General features: G+C 35.5%; 1 protein-coding gene and 1 pseudogene across 2 annotated transcripts; both read right to left on the bottom strand.

Annotated features, from left to right (window-relative positions):
- Positions 1-2,519: 2,519 nt before the first annotated feature.
- LOC143565978 (putative tetraacyldisaccharide 4'-kinase, mitochondrial) lies at positions 2,520-5,017 on the bottom strand. The gene is made up of 8 exons (XM_077052789.1): positions 4,832-5,017; positions 4,598-4,724; positions 3,770-3,991; positions 3,523-3,672; positions 3,201-3,410; positions 3,029-3,088; positions 2,860-2,940; positions 2,520-2,768 (listed from the first exon to the last, which is right to left on the bottom strand). The coding sequence occupies exons 1-8, from the start codon at positions 5,011-5,013 to the stop codon at positions 2,628-2,630; spliced, it is 1,173 nt and encodes a 390-aa protein (XP_076908904.1). The 5' UTR covers positions 5,014-5,017; the 3' UTR covers positions 2,520-2,627.
- Positions 5,018-15,754: 10,737 nt separating this feature from the next.
- LOC143565977 (putative beta-1,3-galactosyltransferase 2) lies at positions 15,755-19,397 on the bottom strand (annotated as a pseudogene). The gene is made up of 10 exons (XR_013141161.1): positions 19,282-19,397; positions 18,412-18,508; positions 18,257-18,321; positions 17,968-18,179; positions 17,178-17,241; positions 16,893-17,086; positions 16,718-16,805; positions 16,356-16,481; positions 16,172-16,281; positions 15,755-16,078 (listed from the first exon to the last, which is right to left on the bottom strand). The product of XR_013141161.1 is annotated as a putative beta-1,3-galactosyltransferase 2 (transcript).
- Between the last annotated feature and the right edge of the window lie 619 nt (positions 19,398-20,016).

The raw sequence follows: 20,016 nt of genomic DNA, 5'->3' as shown, positions 1-20,016 counted from the left end.
AACAAAAAAAAGATCAGCTCTCTTTCTCTTTCAATCTGTCGACCACCACCACCGGTCACAATCAGCAGGCACCACCACTGCCCCTCAGTTACTCACCAACGTCGGTCAACTACCGTCTCCAACCACCGCTAGCAATCAAAACTGATTAAGGGGAAAAAAACGGGTTGTGTTGGTTTAGATCTGGCCGGAAAATGCGGGTTTAGATATGGCCGGAAAAAGTGGGTTTAGATCTGGCCGGAAAAAAAGCGCTGCTTAGCCGGTGTTTCCAAGTCGGAAAAACATGGTTCAGACTCGCCGGAATTGTGTTGGTGGTGGCCGGAGAAAATGGTGGTGGTAGTTGGTGAAGTGGTTGCTTCTTGCTATGGTTATTTAAGTAAATTTTCAACATTCCTTTGAAATCCCTTGAAATCCTTTGCAATATGGAAGGAATCTAAATTCCATCAAATAATGAATTTGATTGGAAAGTAAATCCAATTCCAATTCCTTCTCATACCCAACCAAACAGGTTAAGCAATGGAATTTAAATTCCAATTCCCTTCAAATCCCTTGAAATCCTCCAGCCAAACAAGCCATAAGAGTACAAGACTAAGGCTAAAGCAAATAAAAAAAAGGTAGAGCTAAGGGTCCAGGACATCTAAAACAAGTTCAATATATTTTCCTAAAAACCCATACCTTTAAAATGACACTTCCAAGAAATCCTATTGAAGAGGTAGGTCCCAGCAGAGCCCAGTTGGACCCGCAAGACTCATCTTGAACAGGGACGTCTGCGCGGTTGGACCCGCAAGACTCACCTTAAACAGGGACGTCAGCGCGGTTGGACCCGCAAGACTCACCTCGAAGAGAGACGTCTGCGCAGTTGAACTCGCAAGACTCACCTTAGAGGGACGTCTGCGCAAAGACCAACTGGATCCGCAGGACCAACCATGCTCAGAGACGCGACGTCCTTATGCGCAGTACGCAAGCTGTTCCCGCAGGAAAAGCCTCCCAATGGTGACGTACTCCGCCTGTTCCCGCAGCTACGGATACTAGCCATCAGGGAAGGCTACCCGCGCAGCAAGGCTACACGCACAAGGCACTAACTCTCAAATAATTCAGTAATGTCACCTGAAGAGGGAATGAGCAAGCCGGGAACACTCCCGCCCAAATGAGCCAGTCCGTACGATACTGGAGGATCTTTTGTACTGTACCTGCCAAAGTATGGACAAAAGATCTGACCAAAGCTGCGACAGTTCACTGACAACAGTACGACGGGCAGCACGCTCTAGTACTTAAAGTCACTATTAGCCGCTGCCTACTCACCAACCCCTGTCGGGGCACGTCCATAGCCTGCAGTTGGTGGAAAAGGAATAGTACACAGCTGGCCTGGTCACTATCAGCCGCTGCCTACCCACCAACCATCAGCATGGCACGTGCGTAGCCCACAGTTGGTAGAACAGGAATACTATTCAGCCGCCTGTACCTGCTTGGAAACCTACCTTCGGCTATAAACACTCCAACACCTTGGAACGGTAACACATCATCTTATCTTCTCTAGCAATCTCTCAATATATACACTTATATTCAGAGCAATCTAGTCTGATTCTCACGCCGGAGGGTGGTCACAAGGAGGTACCCCCCCCTTCTCAGTGACGAGCTCACGGTGTCTGTTTTGCAGGTCATCAGAAAAACAACCATCTTTGCCGGACCTAACCCTCGTGGGAAACATCTACTTAACCCCCAGATTATCCGTAATCTGCCCGGGGTCAATTAGTGTTTCTTCACCTATCATCAATTATTTCTTTAGAAATGTGCAAGTCTAATAAATCCTGTTTGATAAAGGGGTAGGTATATAATGTGAAATTGTAGTTACAGGACCGACTCTTATGTCAAGACACACACACACAAAAACTAGCTTCGTCATCCCATTTTATAGGGGTTCTCTCTGTATTTGTGGTAAACTCTTTAAGTTCTCACTATAATCCTTTTCTTTATTTAATTTCTTACTTGTTTATATTGATTATCATTCATTTATTATAATTATAATATTTTCTTTTACATTATATAATTGTTGAATTGATATTTAGTAGTACAAATAGAGAGATTGAGGACATGCCACCCGGAGATATTAGAAAAACACGTGAAAAACGATTGCAGGTGTATATGTCACCTTATTTAGCTTCGTCCTTTTCAATAATATGATTGTTTTATTTTGGAGTGATGATAGGTTAAGCTTCAATCATTGTAATTTCTATGTTCAAATCTTGTTTTGGCAACTATTAATCTTGAGAAACATGAAAATCAGACCACGAAATTTGTTTTTGTTTTATACTTCTAAAATGGTTGAATCAGCCCGGTTTATATGATATTAACCTACGGTAAGATAGACAACAGTGATAGATAAATGTAAATATTTCGTCTATTTTCTCTCTTCTATCGCATCTAGTTAACACTAGGTACATGTAATTTTTCATTTCACTAATACAAAGAAAAAACATTCACTTTTAAAAAAATAATCACAAACAAATCACTCGATAAACCTTCCATTCTACTTCACATAATATTAACCAAACATGATCTTTCATTTCAACCTAACACTCCATCAAAAACAACAGTGTGAATGAACCTACTAACACTATACTTTGACTGATTCAACTCAACGACCGAGTCAGCAGCATCTTGAAGCTATCTTCCGGGCAACCATTGTGATTCAAAATCTGCAGTTTACAACATAACACCAAAACTTCAAAAGGATCTAACCCTCCTAGAATCTTGCTATCTCGATCATAGTCCTGCAAACAACCAGATTTAAACAATGTAATTATGGAATACTGACAACTAGAAGCAGATTCATGAAGATCTACACCACTACAAATAACAAACCTTTTCTGTTACAACAACTGTGGGTTTGGAACCGTACTTGTTTTTGAGGTTCTCAAGTCTTGTTTTGATCATCTTGATGTCCTAATTTGAGTATAGTATCAAATGAACTTATAAGCATATTCTAGTTGTTGGAACATACATTAAATTGTACGAATATAATAAGCCATACCTCGTCTTGAAACTGATGATGGTCGCTATAGTCTAGTCGATCAACATATAATGCCCCCATCTGCAGTTTAGCATAAATAATTCAGCTTTCGAAAAACTTGTAAGATTTTTATGTATTTGTTTTAATCGTTTATAATAGTGTGGAATTCAGAGTTCCCTTCATGAAACGGTACCTTTGAAATCTTTTGCACAAATGAATTAGGAGAACCAATTGCAGACACACATAAAACAATCTTTTCAAATATAACTCCTAAATGTAATTGGCACGACACATTTGATGCCTTAAAGAAATGCGCAGGAGTCATTGCAGATCGATATATAGAAATAAACTGGTTCATGTCAAGAATCTTTGATTCAATTTCAGAAAGACTCTCATCCGACACCTGCAATTGTTTAAAAACAATTATCATTTATAACCACTTTCATTTAATAAAGAATCTAATACATAAAAACCATTGTTCTAAAGTTTCATTCAAGTAATAAGATTTGACATACCATGTCAGCATGATGGATAACTACAGCATCAGCACGATCAAAAGAAGTCAAAGGCTCACGTAATGGTCCGTAGGGTATTAAATGAAGGTTTCCCCAAGGAGATAATGCATTCACCATCACAATTTCCAAATCACGCAACACTCTTATATGCTGTTAAATAGAAAGAAAAGAAAAAGAATATGGGTTATAACCCGACCCGACACTGAAAACATGCAATATCAGAATTGCAAAAAGAGAATTACTTTACCTGCATTCCGTCATCAAGAATGGCAACTCCGATTTTATCAGAAACAACTCGAGTTTTCGGTACCAGTTTCTCAAAACAGGCAATATCAAGAGGCTTAATAAAACCGTGTCTGTGAAGAATAGAAGCAGCTATAGCTGCTCGATTGGCACCGACACCAATCTTCACAGATGTCCCATTGAAATGCCTTCGAAGCATTCTAGCTTCATCAGCACCACCATAACCCTAACAACCACAATAACAGAATTCAAAGCTAGCAGTGTGGTCAAACCTAACTGGTCAACTTCCAAAAATTAAAATGAAAGAAGATTCAAAATGCCAATAAAAAACAGGAACCTACATTACACTACATACATATTAAAATAGAGCAACTATGGTGCATATTTCAGCAGCAAATTCTCAGAAATTTTGCACTTATAAAGAGGAAATGACCAAAATGTCCATTTGACTGGTCAATGTCGACAAAATATCCTTTTGACCAACCAATTCCCGTAATTTTAACCAACCAGATTCTGCCACTTGTCCAAAAATTTTCGTCGGAAGCCAAAATAAATCTTATCGAAAGCGAAAATATCTCGCCAAAAGCCAATATAAATCTAGATGAAAGTGAAAATAATTCTCGACGAAAGCCAAAATAAATCTCGTCGACTTCTAAAATAAATTTTGTTGGACGCCAAAATAATTCTCGTCAGAAGCCAAAATAATCTCGCCGCGTTGGTCAAATGAACATTTTGTCGACATTGACTTGTCAAATCGAACATTTCGCATATATAAATTAACATGTTTGACCCAAAAAGTCAAAGATACAAAATAATTAACTAACATACATACCCTGGTGAGAACAAGAGGTGAAACCCCAACATCATTAACCAACCAATTAGCAACAAACTCCACCATGGGAGTCTTGCCATTACCACCCCAGGTCAAATTGCCAACACTAATCACCGGCACGGGTAACCTTCAACAGCCATAAAAAAACCCATCAAACCCTACACTACACACATATAATAAATCAAATCAACCAAATAGAAAGTACCCAGTTGCAATTTAACTATAAAAGTGTACCTGTGTTTACTAACCAGTCCGAAGTGGTAGAGAGAGTGACGTAAGGAGATGATGGTTTTGTAGAGTGATGAGGATAATAAGAGGAGTGGGATGAGAGAGAGGTGAAGAGGAGAGAGAGGTGTGAGTGATTGAGATTTGGGTGTGTGTGCGATTTGGTTTACGAGTCTTCGTAATTTCTCCATTGATGCTGCTACTGGTTCCAGATTAGTGTTCTAAAAAACAATGTTTTTAAAAATAGGTTCGTAAAGGGCTAGCTTTCGTAACAGTAGGACGGTATTTTGAGTTCGATTTTTTTTTACGGTTTGCTTGAACACCGAATTGACGGTTTTTTCTAGATACAGGTTTGAACTGAGAAACCGGTTTAAAGCCTGAGGTTTTTTGATACGTTGCAGCCCATGTTTTTTAAAAAAATTACTTTTGGCATAGCGATTAAAAGGAAAACCAGAATACTAAGAATGTCGATCGTGAACTACAAGCATATAACAATCGATGTCGTAAACCTATTGCACACGTTTATTTGAAAAAAAAAATTGTTTGAAAATCGAGTGCATATTTATTATTTTTTAATTATGGATTAAATTTTGGTTTACTTTAGTTTTATTATGTAATCATGTAATTTTTTGTTATTTTTTGAATTGAAGTTGAATTGAAATGAAATTACAGGGTAAGTTATTCAACTCAATCGAACCTTTTGATTCGACCGATTGTACAATTTTTTAGCTCAGTTTAGTATGAGTTAAAAACTAGTTTTAAAAAATTTGCTCAAAAGTACTTTGTGAACATAAAAAAGAAGCCCAACGTCAAACCCGAATTGGATGGATGGTGTTTCCGAATTTACCCAAATAAACCTGATGACTTACCGGAAGGCAATCTCGTTCGCCCTAACATTGATGGCGACAAGTTCGAGCCCTCTAGGTATTTGTGCAATGGGATATAACTTGGTTGGCTGGTCCAAAGATCTAGCTTATCAAGAAGACCAAAGTTGGAGGTCAACTAGTAAGATCTTGATGCGACGGCTATAAACTACTTGAGCTTGAGTTCTTTTAACCTCGAGTTTGTTTTTCTTAACCATGCATGCTTGAGCTCGAATTCAGCTAGTTGTAGGGTTTTATTTTATAGCTACGAGCACTTATGTATAGTTTTTCAAGCTCGAGCTTATTTTGTTAACTTGGAGAATCGTTGATTGTTTTTTGAATCATGGTTCGTCCACTGAACATTGAAGACGAAGATGACAAGGGTTAAAGTTTAGGAAAGCCTAAATCATGTTCGTGGATGGAGATTTTGAGAATCGTGGTTCGTGGACTTCCGTTTGCCGATGACGAGTAATGAAAATTAAATGTGTCGACAAGGGTTAAGGTTTAGTAAAGCACATAAGCTCAAACTCAAACTTGTTTAGCTCCATATCGTTCCATGTCATGCTAACATGTTCGTGTCATAAATTGTTAGTCCTAGTTATACGAAGTTTGATACTTTTTAAGGAACTAGATTCAAGTAATTAGGAGAATATTAAATAGATTTAAGGTGGGTACATATTTAAAAGAGAGTATGTATCTCAATTGTTTGGCAAAATGAAAAATCATTATTTTTGTGTAAATGCTGAACTTTTGTGACAAGTAGGCTAATTTTGAATAAAAAATGCCACTGCTCTCTATAAGCCTAGATTCATTAGGATGATGTTAAATAAACTATGCATAAGGCCATGCGTAGTGGACGACAAAAGGGATGTATTTTAGACGATTTTGGACGATAACACTCCCTCCCCCCCCTTCCCCGGCAACAAAAGGGCGATTTGTGTGGGTGTGGGTGGGTGGGGGGGGCGACATACTTTTGCCGCCGGCTTGTGTGGTGAAAATAATAATAAAATAAGTGGGGGTGTGATTTTTGGGCTACAACACCACTAAAATAAAAATTGTTCATCTGCTGCTATGGTGCCATATGTCGAAAATCTTTCCCATTTTATAGCCCTTCACTACACGTTGTCCTACTATCATCATACGTGCTTTGATTTACCCAAAAAGCTATGGGTTGCGAATATGACTGAAAGCTAAATTAAAGTTGATTTATTGATATTTGATATTTCGTATTTTTATAAGCCTATACTCGTCTTTTGTTGAATCAAATCAATATAACCATCACGTTTCTGTTTAGATGATAATATTGTAAGTAATTGTTGAAAATGTGTAGCATTATTCATTCAATTTGTATCCAAAATATGATTACGCTTACATAGTTACATCTTTTATTTATGTATTTTGCATGTGGGTTTATTTGCTCATCTACTGAATTATGGGAGTTTGAGCTGATGGACTCTAGTTCAATACGAGGATATGGGCTTGTAGCAGTTTTAGTGAGCTAACGTTATTGCAGGTTCTCTTTTTCCATCTCCCAATCTATCACTCTCATAAGATCATGCATGCCTTCAAAGTTTTCTTTCTTGATTGCCTACACAATTAGGGTTTCATCACGCATAAGAAATCTTGTTTAGAACTAATCATTCTTGCATAGTTTTTTTTTGTTCATCACATTGATGTACCTATATTATTTTGAGAGTGTTGTTGATTGTGTCCATAGTTCTTCATGTATAGTTTATGATTTTATGTTATTGTTGTCTTCTTGATGGGATAATAATCATCGTTTGATTTGGGATTATAGAGTCTAGATTTACCATTTCTGACAGTAATAAACAACTAGGATTTTAGTCATTACTAACAGCTCACATAAAAAGCATGAACACCACAAATGATCAATATGGATGAAGAGGTGATATTAGGACAAGATTTCCATAACTACAACGACAACATCCCCTTAAAATTGGAAACCGATAATTCCTTGGGTGTGCAACGGGTACGACCCGGACCGTTTATATGGAACCGGAACCGTTTACATGGAATTTTGAAACCCGGAACCGGACCATCTACAAATGGGCCGGTCCGGGTTTTGAAACGGGTTCTACGGGACGGGTTGACGGTTTTCACAGGTTGGACCACATCCACTGTCGCTTAGCCGTTTAGCTGTATTCTTCGGTTATACTTTTAGGGTTTCTAGATACATATAGATTAACTTAACCAGTAAACAAAGAGGAACTTTTATGGAGCAGATGATAAAAGTATTTTAACCAGTAAGTTAAAATTAAAGAAAGATAAAAATTATAAAGAATAAAGAAATGAAGTTTGAACCATGAAAATTTAAAATATTAGCGATTTATAAGAACCATAATATATAAAAGATGCATATGCCTCACCAATGCATGTTTAAATTTTAGAAAAACAGGTGTTTGAGAAAATCATAGAGAAGCCGGAAACGGGTTTCACGGTTCCGACTTGGTTCGCCGGGTACAACCCGAAATCGACCCGTTACCCGTTTCAAGCTGAATTTCAAAACCGGACCCGTACATGATTTTCAAATAACGATTCTATTATACGGGTTTTGTAAACTGGGTACACGGGTTTCACGGGTTGGAACCGTGACCTGGACACCCCTACTTGGCATAACTTGGATCAAAGTTATGTTAACATATAAATTCAACTACCATGCTTTTGCATAACTAAATTGTCGTTTTCGTGCTATTAACATAAGGGTTGTAAGTTGACCTAAAACACGTATAGTCTATATTATTGCCTAAGTGGACCTAAAACACGTATTTCATAAAGATTTTTACAAGATTTTTAAACACTATATATTTTGGCTACCAAAAGTTATTAAGCCACCCCCACATATCCACCGACAAGTGTTAGTTATTGATGTAGACTTTTGAAGATGAGAGCAAAGGTTGAGGAAAAGAAAAAGACATGACCAATGCCAAGGCCGGTGGTTTACTATACAATATTTGATTTAATTACGATTTACTTTCATAAACTTAGGCATTTAATTTGAAGAAAATATAATTTAAAATTAAGATGGTAACTAGGCTTATAAATTAACAATCCAAACAAATAATACTATTTTGATTTGAATAAGATCTACTTTCATAAATTCATAAATTTATACGTTTTGAAAAATTAAAAAATTTAAAATAATTTATTTTCAAAAGTGAGTGCTTCATTTTCACAATAGATTAATATTAATATTAATATTAATATTAATATGAGTGCTTCATTCATATGCAACTTTAATATTAATAGTTGTATTCATAGATGATAAAACGTACACCTCAAACCTATACAATCTTTTTGTATCCATATATCAATGAAGATCTAGAACAAAATAAGTATACAAAGAATCCATGATCAACTAATTAACCGTTAATTTTGCCAATGACCTGTCGAACAAACGGAATCTCCTAACGTTTCCTTGGTTCTTGTGGTTCTTCTTCAAACCACAGCCGCCAGCTGATCTGTCTTTCCTTAAAACACACACATCGCCGTCACATACAAACTTTCCGGTAGGTGATGTCTCTGAAAAGCAGTTCAAGAAACTGAACATGGAGGCCATATTCTGTAGATAATAATATTATTATTATGTATGGTCTTTGTGTTTATGTTTGTGTGTTGATGGATTTATGGTCGGTTAGATGTGTGTGTATATATATGAACACACACACACAAAACACGTAGAAGAGAGTATTAAACTATTATTAATAAACCTAACAACTGCGTGTGAAGAATTTGGTCAATGGAGATGTGCTCCGCGTGTGTATATTCTTGTTCGACAAATTGGTTTTATTTATTTTATGTTATTTAACAGGACGTGTTCTAGTTCTAGAATCAAAAACTTCTAATAAGTTATATTCCAATATAATTGTCTTTTAAAGGATTAATAGGATTTGTGTGTTATTAAAATTATTTCTAATTGGGTACGTCCAAACCTAACGGAGGGACACATAGTGTAACGAAAATGCAGACATGGGTTCAAGTGGACTATTTTTCAGAATAAGTTTGCAACATGTTTCCGTACATTCACCATAGAGACGCAACCTATGCTTTTCTCAATTATTATTTTTAAATGGGTACGTGATTGCTACTTACTTGGTACAAGTTATTAAAAGTTACTTCATGCGAAGTGATACTAAACACGATAAGGCGTTTTTGACAACCAAGTTTGTGTTTATATCCTTCACCTTTAATACTTTTGGTTTCCTAGCGTTTTGAGGCTGGGAAACTACTTATTCGTGTCTAACGTACGGGTCATGCATAATAATGTTATGACCTCATGATCTATAAATGTTATTTAAGAGGACTTGATTTTGCCATCTAAAAATGACTAGCGGTGTAGCTTGTCATTCGTTTACCTTATGTATCGATATAAACACTATACTTTAATGAAAGAAAAGTTTAAAAGAAAAAACACATGGAGAAAATTACTGACTTAATAATAACAATTATAATTCTGTTTTTTTTAAATAATCCAAAAAAGAAAAACGAGATTACAAGAATAAAACAAATCGGTCACCCTTTGTTCAATTCATCCAATTTGTGAGATGGTATATAGATTAGTTAAGTCCACGGCCGTTTTTTGGGTAAGCCAAATGAAACCAACTTTTTAGGTTTTATAGAGCCTCAACTTAAAATAGAGGTTTGTTTTATGGGTTTTTGAAAGTGAGTTTTTTTTTTAGAATCATTAACTCAGCGATGCACCACAAGCCATGAAGGAATGTCACATACCCATTATCTTGCATATCATCCATAATCCATGAATTATGAGTATTCACTATCGGTATACACATATAATAATAAAAATAATAAAATAAAATAAAATAAACCCTTCACATTTTAGTTAATTTTAGGCGTCCAAACATATTAAGCTGGCTTTGGTTAAGTCCGATATATTTAATAATAATGGGTGTGTGAAATTCAATAAATCTTGGTAAAGAACATTTTTAAAGCATAAAATAAGCATAATATATGATTATTCTACGATTTTATATAAAATTAAGTTATATAAATCAGATATTAAAATATGTATTTCGATATTAAGTTTATTAATACCATGATTTAATTTACACACACTTTTTATGAATCTTCCTTAATTAATTAATAAATAGGAGACAAAATTTGGTAAGACTAGAAAAAGTTAATTTTGAATGGACTTGTTTTAAAAAGACTTCCTGCTTTCTTGTGGTCGAAAATTGACGCAATGAAAATGTCAGCATGAAGTGTCATGTACCCAATACAGCGTATGCATCATGATCATGTTAGTCATGTATTCATGAACAACAGTACTCACCAGATGAATCTGGCTTGTTTTGTTTTTAAGTTGGACAACAGCTGAGTCAAAGACTTCGGACAAACTTAGGCCGCCAAAACTTAGCTGGTGTCCGTGATGGTTCCTATTTTGGTACGTTTAATACAACTAGTGAGCCGTTAAGCATAAACACAAACACATATTTGTCAAGTGTTTAAAACAATTAGGTGTGAACAATTAAATAACTGATAAAAATCATTCGTGTATTCGTCTTTTTTAATAACGTTTTTTTTCGAGTTTACCTGTAACATCATTCGTGTATTCGTCTTTTAATAACGTGTTTTTCGAGTTTACCCATAACTCGAATGCTCCAGAATTTTCATAATTTTCACGTTTTAACATAAATTAAAGAATGACACATGTGTAATATGCTTCAGAATTTTCAAGTTTTAACATAATATATTTCATGTTTTAAACCAATTAAAGAATGACACATGTGTAATATATACTTGAATTTTCATCTTTTAGGTGTTGTGTTTGTGTTACATATATGTGCTTAGGTGTTTGTGAAATATGTTTATTGGCTTATAAATGTTTTAAATTTTACATGGTATTGTGTTAGATTCATTGATTTTGATGGGTTTAATATGATCTTGGCCCACTTTACGAGTTAAGGCCCAATAGAAAAACGACCAAACGAATTTAACCTATGATCGACTCAAGTCACTCCCGCAGGTGTGAAATTAGTGTTAAATTGATGGTGGTAGGGATGTAGTTGAGAGCTGCAGGTGTTAAATTGATGATAGCAGGGATATAGTTGAAATCTATTTAATTGATGGTAGTAGGGATGTAGTTGAAAGCTGCAGGTGTTAAATTGATGGTAGCAGAGATGTAGTTGAGATCTGTTAAATTGATGATAGCAGAGATGTAGTTAGAGATCTGCATGTGTTAAATTGATAGTAGTAGGGATGTAGTTCAGATCTGCTGGTGTTAAATTGATGGTAGCAGGGATGTAGTTGAGACCTGCAATGCTTAATTGGTGGTAGCAGGGATATAGTTGAGACCTGTGATGCTTAATTGGTGGTGGCGGAGATGTATAGTATGGTTAATGCTTAATTGATGGTGCCAAGGATGTATTGTATAGTTGAGAGCTGCAAAGGATTTTTTTTTTTTTTAAATGGTGACAAGGTTTTTCTTTTTTTTTTTAAATGGTGACGGGGTTGAGAAGGGTGTTACCAAACCCAAAAAAAGGTTGAGAAGGCTTTTACCAAACACCCAAGTGCAGAGTTAAAGGAGTTTCTTAGTTTCTTAACTTTTAAGATGATGTTACCAAACCAAAAAAAGGTGTTACCAAACCCAAAGGGCATAAGAGTTAAAAAGAGTTTCTTAAATTTTGAAAAACTTTCTTTTTAAACTTGCTAAGTTTAAAATTCAAAAGAACTTACAAACATCTTTTAAACTATTAACTTCTCCCAAAATTAATAAAGCCAAAAGAAAACTATTAACTTCCCCCAAAATTAATAAAGCCAAAAGAAGGGTTCAATAAGAAATCCAAAACACCACCAGTATGATACCTAGCCCCTAGGCATTGGTTATGTACTTATGCGTGTGATATTTAATTGGTTCATTGGAGGTATAACCCAATATTTATAATCCAAGTCCCAAATAGAGAAACCATTATAATCCAAGTACCAAATAGACTTATCTAAAACATAAAATATTATGAAGCAATTACATTGGTTTAAAAACCTAAATCTAGGCATTTGTCCGGCTCATTATGATTGTATGGATGCCTTAGTCTTAAGGCTATTGTAACTTTTATATATTTTTTTTGTATGTAACATTGGTGTTTTCTAGTTTATCATATTGTATTATTTGATAATTTGCTAATGAGAATCGTTAGGATTTAATAACTTTAGTGCGGTCACTAAAAAAGGACCGCCAAAGTGAACAATTAAATTCTTACAAATTGGCTCCCTATATAATTTGTTTTTGACTATTTTATTGACTCGTACAATTCTTGTAGTTAAATTGGCTCCCTATATAATTTGTATTGACTATTTTATTGACTCGTACAATTCTTGTAGTTAAATTGACTCCCTATATAATTTGTATTGACTTCCTATATAAATTGTCAAGAAAACCAGAAAACAGACCACACCATCGATGCTACATGCATATTTATTATTACAAGGAATTAAAGCCAAAAAGCTTCACTATTATTACTTTATCACATACAACTTACAAGGAATGTTGATTCACACTAACATATACTTATAATAATCTTCCCTAGGTGTTACAATCGGGCATTGCTTGACTCTCAAGCCACAGTCATCCGGTAGCCTTGCAGCCTTGGCCACCAACTTCTCAACATTCAGCTCTCGCGCACCCTCTTTTCGCGCTTGATCAAACACCTTCTGGATCGCATCGCACTGGCACTGCTGCTGCACGAGACTCAGCTGCTTGCAGCACTGCTGAAGATGCTGTTGTTCCGGCTTCTTCACCGCCATTATTCTCAGCTTATAAATATCTAACTGAATTGAGGTATGTTCTTTGAGGTGCTTCAAGCAGTGGGTCAGCTGCTGGCTAGTCACCGGGCTGCTGCATGGCTCGTCCGGTAGGTCAGGTTTTGTACCAACGGAAACGTGAGCGAATGCTACGATGGATAGTGCAAAGAGTGTAAGTAATTTTGCCATGTTTTGGTTTTAGGTTGATGTTGGTATGGAAGTGGAGGAAGTTGCTTGATTTATTTATAGTGGAATTGGTGGTTTTCCACGTGGAAATGAGGGTTGGCTAAGTGGTGAACGCTCATGGTTACGTGTCATACGCGTATAAAGTTTTTGAAGTGTGAATGACACGTACGGTTTGATGATGAAAGCCACACCTCAGCTTAAATTATCCACTTCAATATGGCATCTATTTGAGCATTCGTAACATCAAACATATACAAAATCTCATATCAATGTTACATTATATTTTAAATTTTCTAAAATACTTTACTTTCTTCCATAGCATCTGATAATACAATTATCGGTAACGGATAGAAAATTGAAATGGTAAACAAAACGGAAAATTTAATGATCAATTTCAGATACAGATTCACCACTGAAAACAAACTTTCGGGCTAACCGAAGATTCAGTTACACCACCACGATTAGAGGACCAGGTCTAAGAACACCACCCAACCGATCAAGATTGAACTAGCATAGACAAATTAATTTCTTCTTAAAATCCATTGAGACGAAAATTAACCACAAAGCACTTTTTAACATAAAACTCGTTTGTCTTTCCATTGTTTCGTGCGTAATACATATAGGGAAAATCCGAAAATGAAATGAAAAACAATAACGGACCCACTAAACTAATCCATGATCTCCACTCCCTAATTACTAGAAAAGAAATAGCACGGAAAATAGAAGCAAGGAGAATAAAATAAATAAAGTAAATATGGAAAGAAATGCAAATAAAATGCGGCTCCATTTGTTGCAGACGGGTCGGATCGTGGCGGATCTTTTGGTTGGCTGGGATGCAGTTTAGTACGTGACACAATCAACCCACTTGATGAATCGGGCCTAATGTATAACAACACCAAACCTCTGTAAACCTCATTAAAAAATAGACAGAATTACAAATTTTGTACTTTAAACATAATGAATTTATGGGTTGGGTCCTTCAAAACTTTGCTTGCACTCGTTGTCCTTTAAATGAAAAAATGTATCGGTTTTAGTCCTTTACACTAACAGACATTAAATTTTCCAGTTAAGTCACATGAGGACATTTAAGTCTTTTTACCCCGTAAAGGACTTTATGTGTAACATAGTTAAACAACTCAAAAAGTTATAGGGGCTATTTATGTCAAAATTAAAAAACTCCTTCCCCAAAATTTCAGCCTCCATCCAACTCACCTTCAACACACCAATCCCCACACCTCTATCTACCACCATCTACACCAGACGAACCTGCAACAAACACAACATCGTTCCACAAAGATCGATCGCCGCACTGGGCATAATCCTTATGACCGATTTGGTAATTCGATTTCCCAACATAACATCCCAGTACATAAATGGGTGACTTAACTGAACAGTTTAACGTCTGTCAGTGTAAAGGACTAAAACCAAGATATTTTTTCATTTAAAGGACAGCGAGTTCAAGTAAACTTTTTAAATGATCCAATACATAAATTCATTATATTTAAAAGACAAAATTTGTAATTCTGTCTAAAAAAACATTAAATACGTATCTGTATAACAAATATATATATTTGTACGTTTGAGTGACGTGACACCAACTCACCTGTTCGTCTGTTCTTTCGAAGCCCCAGACCTGGCCACAATGCGGGCTCGTTTGCCTCTCTCCATTTGTCGCATGTCACATCCACAACCGAGTATTAACAAATATAGTGTTGTGGTCTTGTGTGCGATGTTATCACAATAGTTGGATTTTTAGCTAGAGTATTTCAGGACATTTTTTTTTAAAAAAACAAAATTATCCAATGCCAACCATATTGTCAAATATGCCAATGTAGTAACTCAATTTTGTTTTGTTAAAAAAGAAAAACAATTCAAAACTTTCTTATGTGTTTTTATATTGTTGAAATTAGATTCCTTAATTGTTTTGGGAAATTTTAAATCCGAATGTTACCAAGATCCGGACATCCAGTATACAATGATACGAATGAAACTAACCTAATAAACATACAAATAACCTGCGTAATTAGTTTTGAACTAGAGTGATTATACATTGTTAACGTAATTAATCTGCTTCTTTGCACTTTAATGATGTTAAACATTGTTAATGCACCATGATCCATCCAACTGATGACTTGTCAGTTTTTTCTATTTATTAGCTGAAATTAACTCTATATAGGTTGCTCCAACATGGGGTACATTTCTCTTAATCTAAAACAAAGCCAAACCCACCCCTGTGTCTACATATCTCACAATATTTTACACATATTGTATGTATTCACACAACATCAAAAAGATGCATTCCATACTGCATTCTCATTTTCCCCAAACCTTTTATGAACCTCCTTCATACGATCAGCCGACCTGCAAATCCCGCTGCAACTCCAATCAAACGAAGCCACGCATATGTTGCCTGCTTGAGCCTTCCACTCGCAATCTACATACCAACATTTGAATAAAAATTTATTTAACTTAACCATCATTAATATACAAAAACGATAACGGATATTGATTTTATATAATTATATACCTGGTGGTGTGCCACAACATAACCGTCGATCATCAATGTGTTCAACGTCCAGTCCAATGAACCATGATCCCAGTGAAACGTCCTGGTTGGCGTATTTGTGTAGCACGTGTCTAAAATGGTGCAAAAATGAGATGGAGAACATAAGGATTGATATAAAGAGTGGAAAATGATAATGGTGACTTACTGGTTTATTGAAATGTAGGTAGCTAAATCTTTTGAAATGGCGTATAATTGTCCTGTGGCGTGACGGAAATACCTGTTACCTTCCTCGCCGAATTTCCAGTGCTCGGGTTCGTGATACCGCACGCCTCTGCTTGACAAATGACGAAAGTTAGAAACCAAGTGAGCCGAGTTGCAATTTCAACCCCATGAATATGGGTCGAGTATGAGGATATTGTTTTGCTAAACCGAAACCGAACGGTTATAAATCAAATTTTTGGTTTTTGGTTCTGTTTGATCCAAAAATCGACCGCTGCACAGCCATAATTCGACTACACAACCATAATTCGAGCAGTAAATTAGTCTGGCGGAAAGGATTTGGCTTACTTGTGAGCAAGAACAGGACCAGATTTCATGCATCCGACATATACACGTGGCTTTGACTGATATCTACTTAATGTTGCTCCAAGTGTACCTTCATTTAACATTTCTCTTTTTCAAAAATGACAAATTGTTTACAAAGACTTAACGGTCTTATAATAATGCAAGACAACACAATTACCTATATTTACATGTACATCATCATCAACTTTGACATAGAAATCAGCATCCCACAAAGCAACCGCGGTAGTAAAAAACATCTTTGTTTTTGCTGATAATTCGAGGTAACCCTCGACATGCTCGAGCCTCAAGAAATCCCCATGCTTCCTCTCTTCGGCTTCAATAGCTCTATCAAGAATACCTCCTGATGTAGCACTGCATGAAGACAATTCATGAAATATCAAAATTTATATATAGAAAAGATAAAGATTAAAATTAAAATGATTGTTATATCCTTGTTGCTTACCTGTGACCTATCACAAATCGCATCACAATACCCTTTTCTTCCTCAAGCTTTTTGAGTTTATCGCCTGAATTAACGACACAAAAAAAGAACTTGAAGGTCGAATTGAAACAATAATACAAGTTAACAATGCACCAGTTACTTATAAACGAGGTCCATTCAGGTTATGTTTTATCACTAACGGGTAGTGGTGTACGCGAGTCGAGCCGATCCCGGGCTAGACTAGGCTCGTTTCATGCTCTATTTCTAAAGCTCGAGCTTGGGTCGTGAATAATTTTTCAACCTCGAGCTTGGCATATTTATTATTCACTAATTAATTTTTATACATTTATAATTACTTTCTATATCTATTTAAATTGTAGTTTTTATATATAGCATAACGTATATTATTTAGTTATTTTTTTCAAAAAAAATTTACATAATAATAACGATTAGCTAAATATATGTTTAATATATCAAATAAAAGTTACATAAATAATATGCTCATTTAGGCTCGTGAGACAGCTCAAACTCAATAAGTGAAACTCAAGCCCGAGCTCGTTTATTAAACAAACTTATTTTTAGGCTCGATCTCAAGTAGCTTACAAGCAGCTTGGCACGTTTACACCCCTACTAAAGGGTAATAAAAAGTTGTATAATAAGGAAACACACCAAATAAGTCAAATGGATAGAAAATCACTCAAGTGTGTTTTTTTAATTCTTCATAAAACCTCCTAAATCAGTGTATCAAAACTATAGATTATTTTTATTACTGAAATAATATAAATTTTGTAGTCATATATGACATGATAACCTTGAGGCATCCAAGTAGCACGAACAGAGTCCCGCCTCCTTCGACTGCTAAAGGCAGTATTAATGCCAATAACCATTAAATATTTTCTTTTTTTAATGGGCTCGGGTAGCCTTAAATCATCAGATATCGGGGTTCCAGAAAGAATAGAATCTTGCATGGCTCTAGCAGCTGCTAATTCTATCTCCAAGTTTGAAATTGTTTTGTCTAATGTTCTGTAGCCAACACTAATTTAACATGGACCCTATTTATGTAACAAATAGCATTAAAATGTGAAAATAATGAAGCTTACTGGATAACATTACGCGTATTAGAAACTTCCCCGATTATGTCTTTAGGACCCTTCCTTGCATCCTTCTAATCAAAAACAACAAATCCAAAATAACTTGATTTTAAATGTTCCAAATAAATCTAGAATGGGCTGTGGTTATTTGCATAATTACTCACTGATGTTGTGTCACAATCATTTGCTAATAACTATAGCTTTTCGGCTTCGATTGCAGTTGGTTTAGATATGCCTTTAGCTTCGGGCTCGGACCACATTCTATCACCACAAGACAAAAGTTAATGACTTTTAAATACAGATCTTAGTTTTCACTGTTCGGGTCAAAATTACTTATGATATATACAGATTATCTGGAATAACTTCGTTCTTTAATGGATGCAAATTCTTTAGATATCATTCATTTTGGAAGATAAAAGTAGTAAAGTTTCAAGAACAACATGAAATTCACCTAAGAAATCAAAACAAAGAAAGCCTGATTTGAACTAAAAATAGCTTAAACTGAACATAAATTAGCACAATTTTAACTAAAATTAGCATAACTTGCAAAAGAAAAAAAAAAGTAGCATGATTTTATTAACTAAAATTAGCATAATTTGAAAGAAAAAAAAAGTAGCATAATTTGAACTAAAAATAGCTTAAACTGAACATAAATTAGCATAATTTGAACTAAAATTAGCATAATTTGAAAAAAAAAAGTAGAACTAAAATTAGCATAACTTAAACTAAAAATTGCTTAATTTGAACTAAACTTAGCATAATGTAAACTAAATCAGTATAATTTGAACTGAAATTAGCACAACTTGTACTAAAGTAGCATAATTGGAATTAAAATTAGCATAACAGTTATCAAAAACATAAACATTCAATCCAAGAATTAGAAATTAAAATCAAATTATTATTGAAAATAAAGTCTTTCAAGATTCAAGAATCTAAGGCAACATTATCCATCAACATTCAACACATACTATGCATAACAATAGATGATTATAAATTATATAACTTCAAATAACCAATCTCTTTACATATAAAACCTGTCAGTAAACAGCAGCCCAGCAAAGAAGCAACATATACACAGAGCAACAGTCATCTTTCTTGACACCAAATTTCTTGAACTGGATTCAAATCCACCTCTGTTCTTCCAACCCATTGATGCTAAGTTTTCTTGTATTGTTACAGTTTATGCTAATTTAAGAGCAAACCCATCTGAGATATGAAGGGCCAGAGGGTGATTGATTTGCAGAATCCAAATATTTAAAGCCTTAATTAGGCTGAGGGGTGTGGGGCTTCAACGGGGGCGCTAGAGCCCCTCCGCTAGCGCCCCCAGGCGCTAGCACCACACCCCCGGGGCGCGAGAGGGGCGCGAGAGGGGCGCGAGCACGAAAAACAAAGCAGGCGCAAGCACCTTCGCGGGACGAATATGGCGCAAAGGGGCATGGGAAAACGTGAAAGAGCCGTTGGAGCTTAAAAATGAGCCGTTGGGCTCTTATTTAATAAAAAAAAAAAAGTTTTTTCTTCCTATATATAACCCATTTCATCTAAAACAATTATCACAACTTCAAAAAAAAACCCAAAATCAACCCATCTTCCAAACTTTTTTTTAAAAACATGGCTGGAAATTGGTACCCAAACCTAGATTCAGATTATATTGACGACGATTTATGGTCGTCACCGGACCAACCGATGTTTTATTCGGAGCCGCAACAATCATCCGGCTTTCAACCATCCAACATACAACCGTCTCCTAACTTTGTTGTTCCGGAGACACA

The sequence above is a fragment of the Bidens hawaiensis genome, unplaced genomic scaffold (assembly GCF_021521415.1).
Source record: "Bidens hawaiensis isolate Kalapana, Puna unplaced genomic scaffold, B.hawaiensis_p1.1 tig00022670_1, whole genome shotgun sequence".
Lineage (NCBI taxonomy): Eukaryota > Viridiplantae > Streptophyta > Magnoliopsida > Asterales > Asteraceae > Bidens > Bidens hawaiensis.
This window is presented reverse-complemented; position numbering and strand designations above follow the sequence as displayed.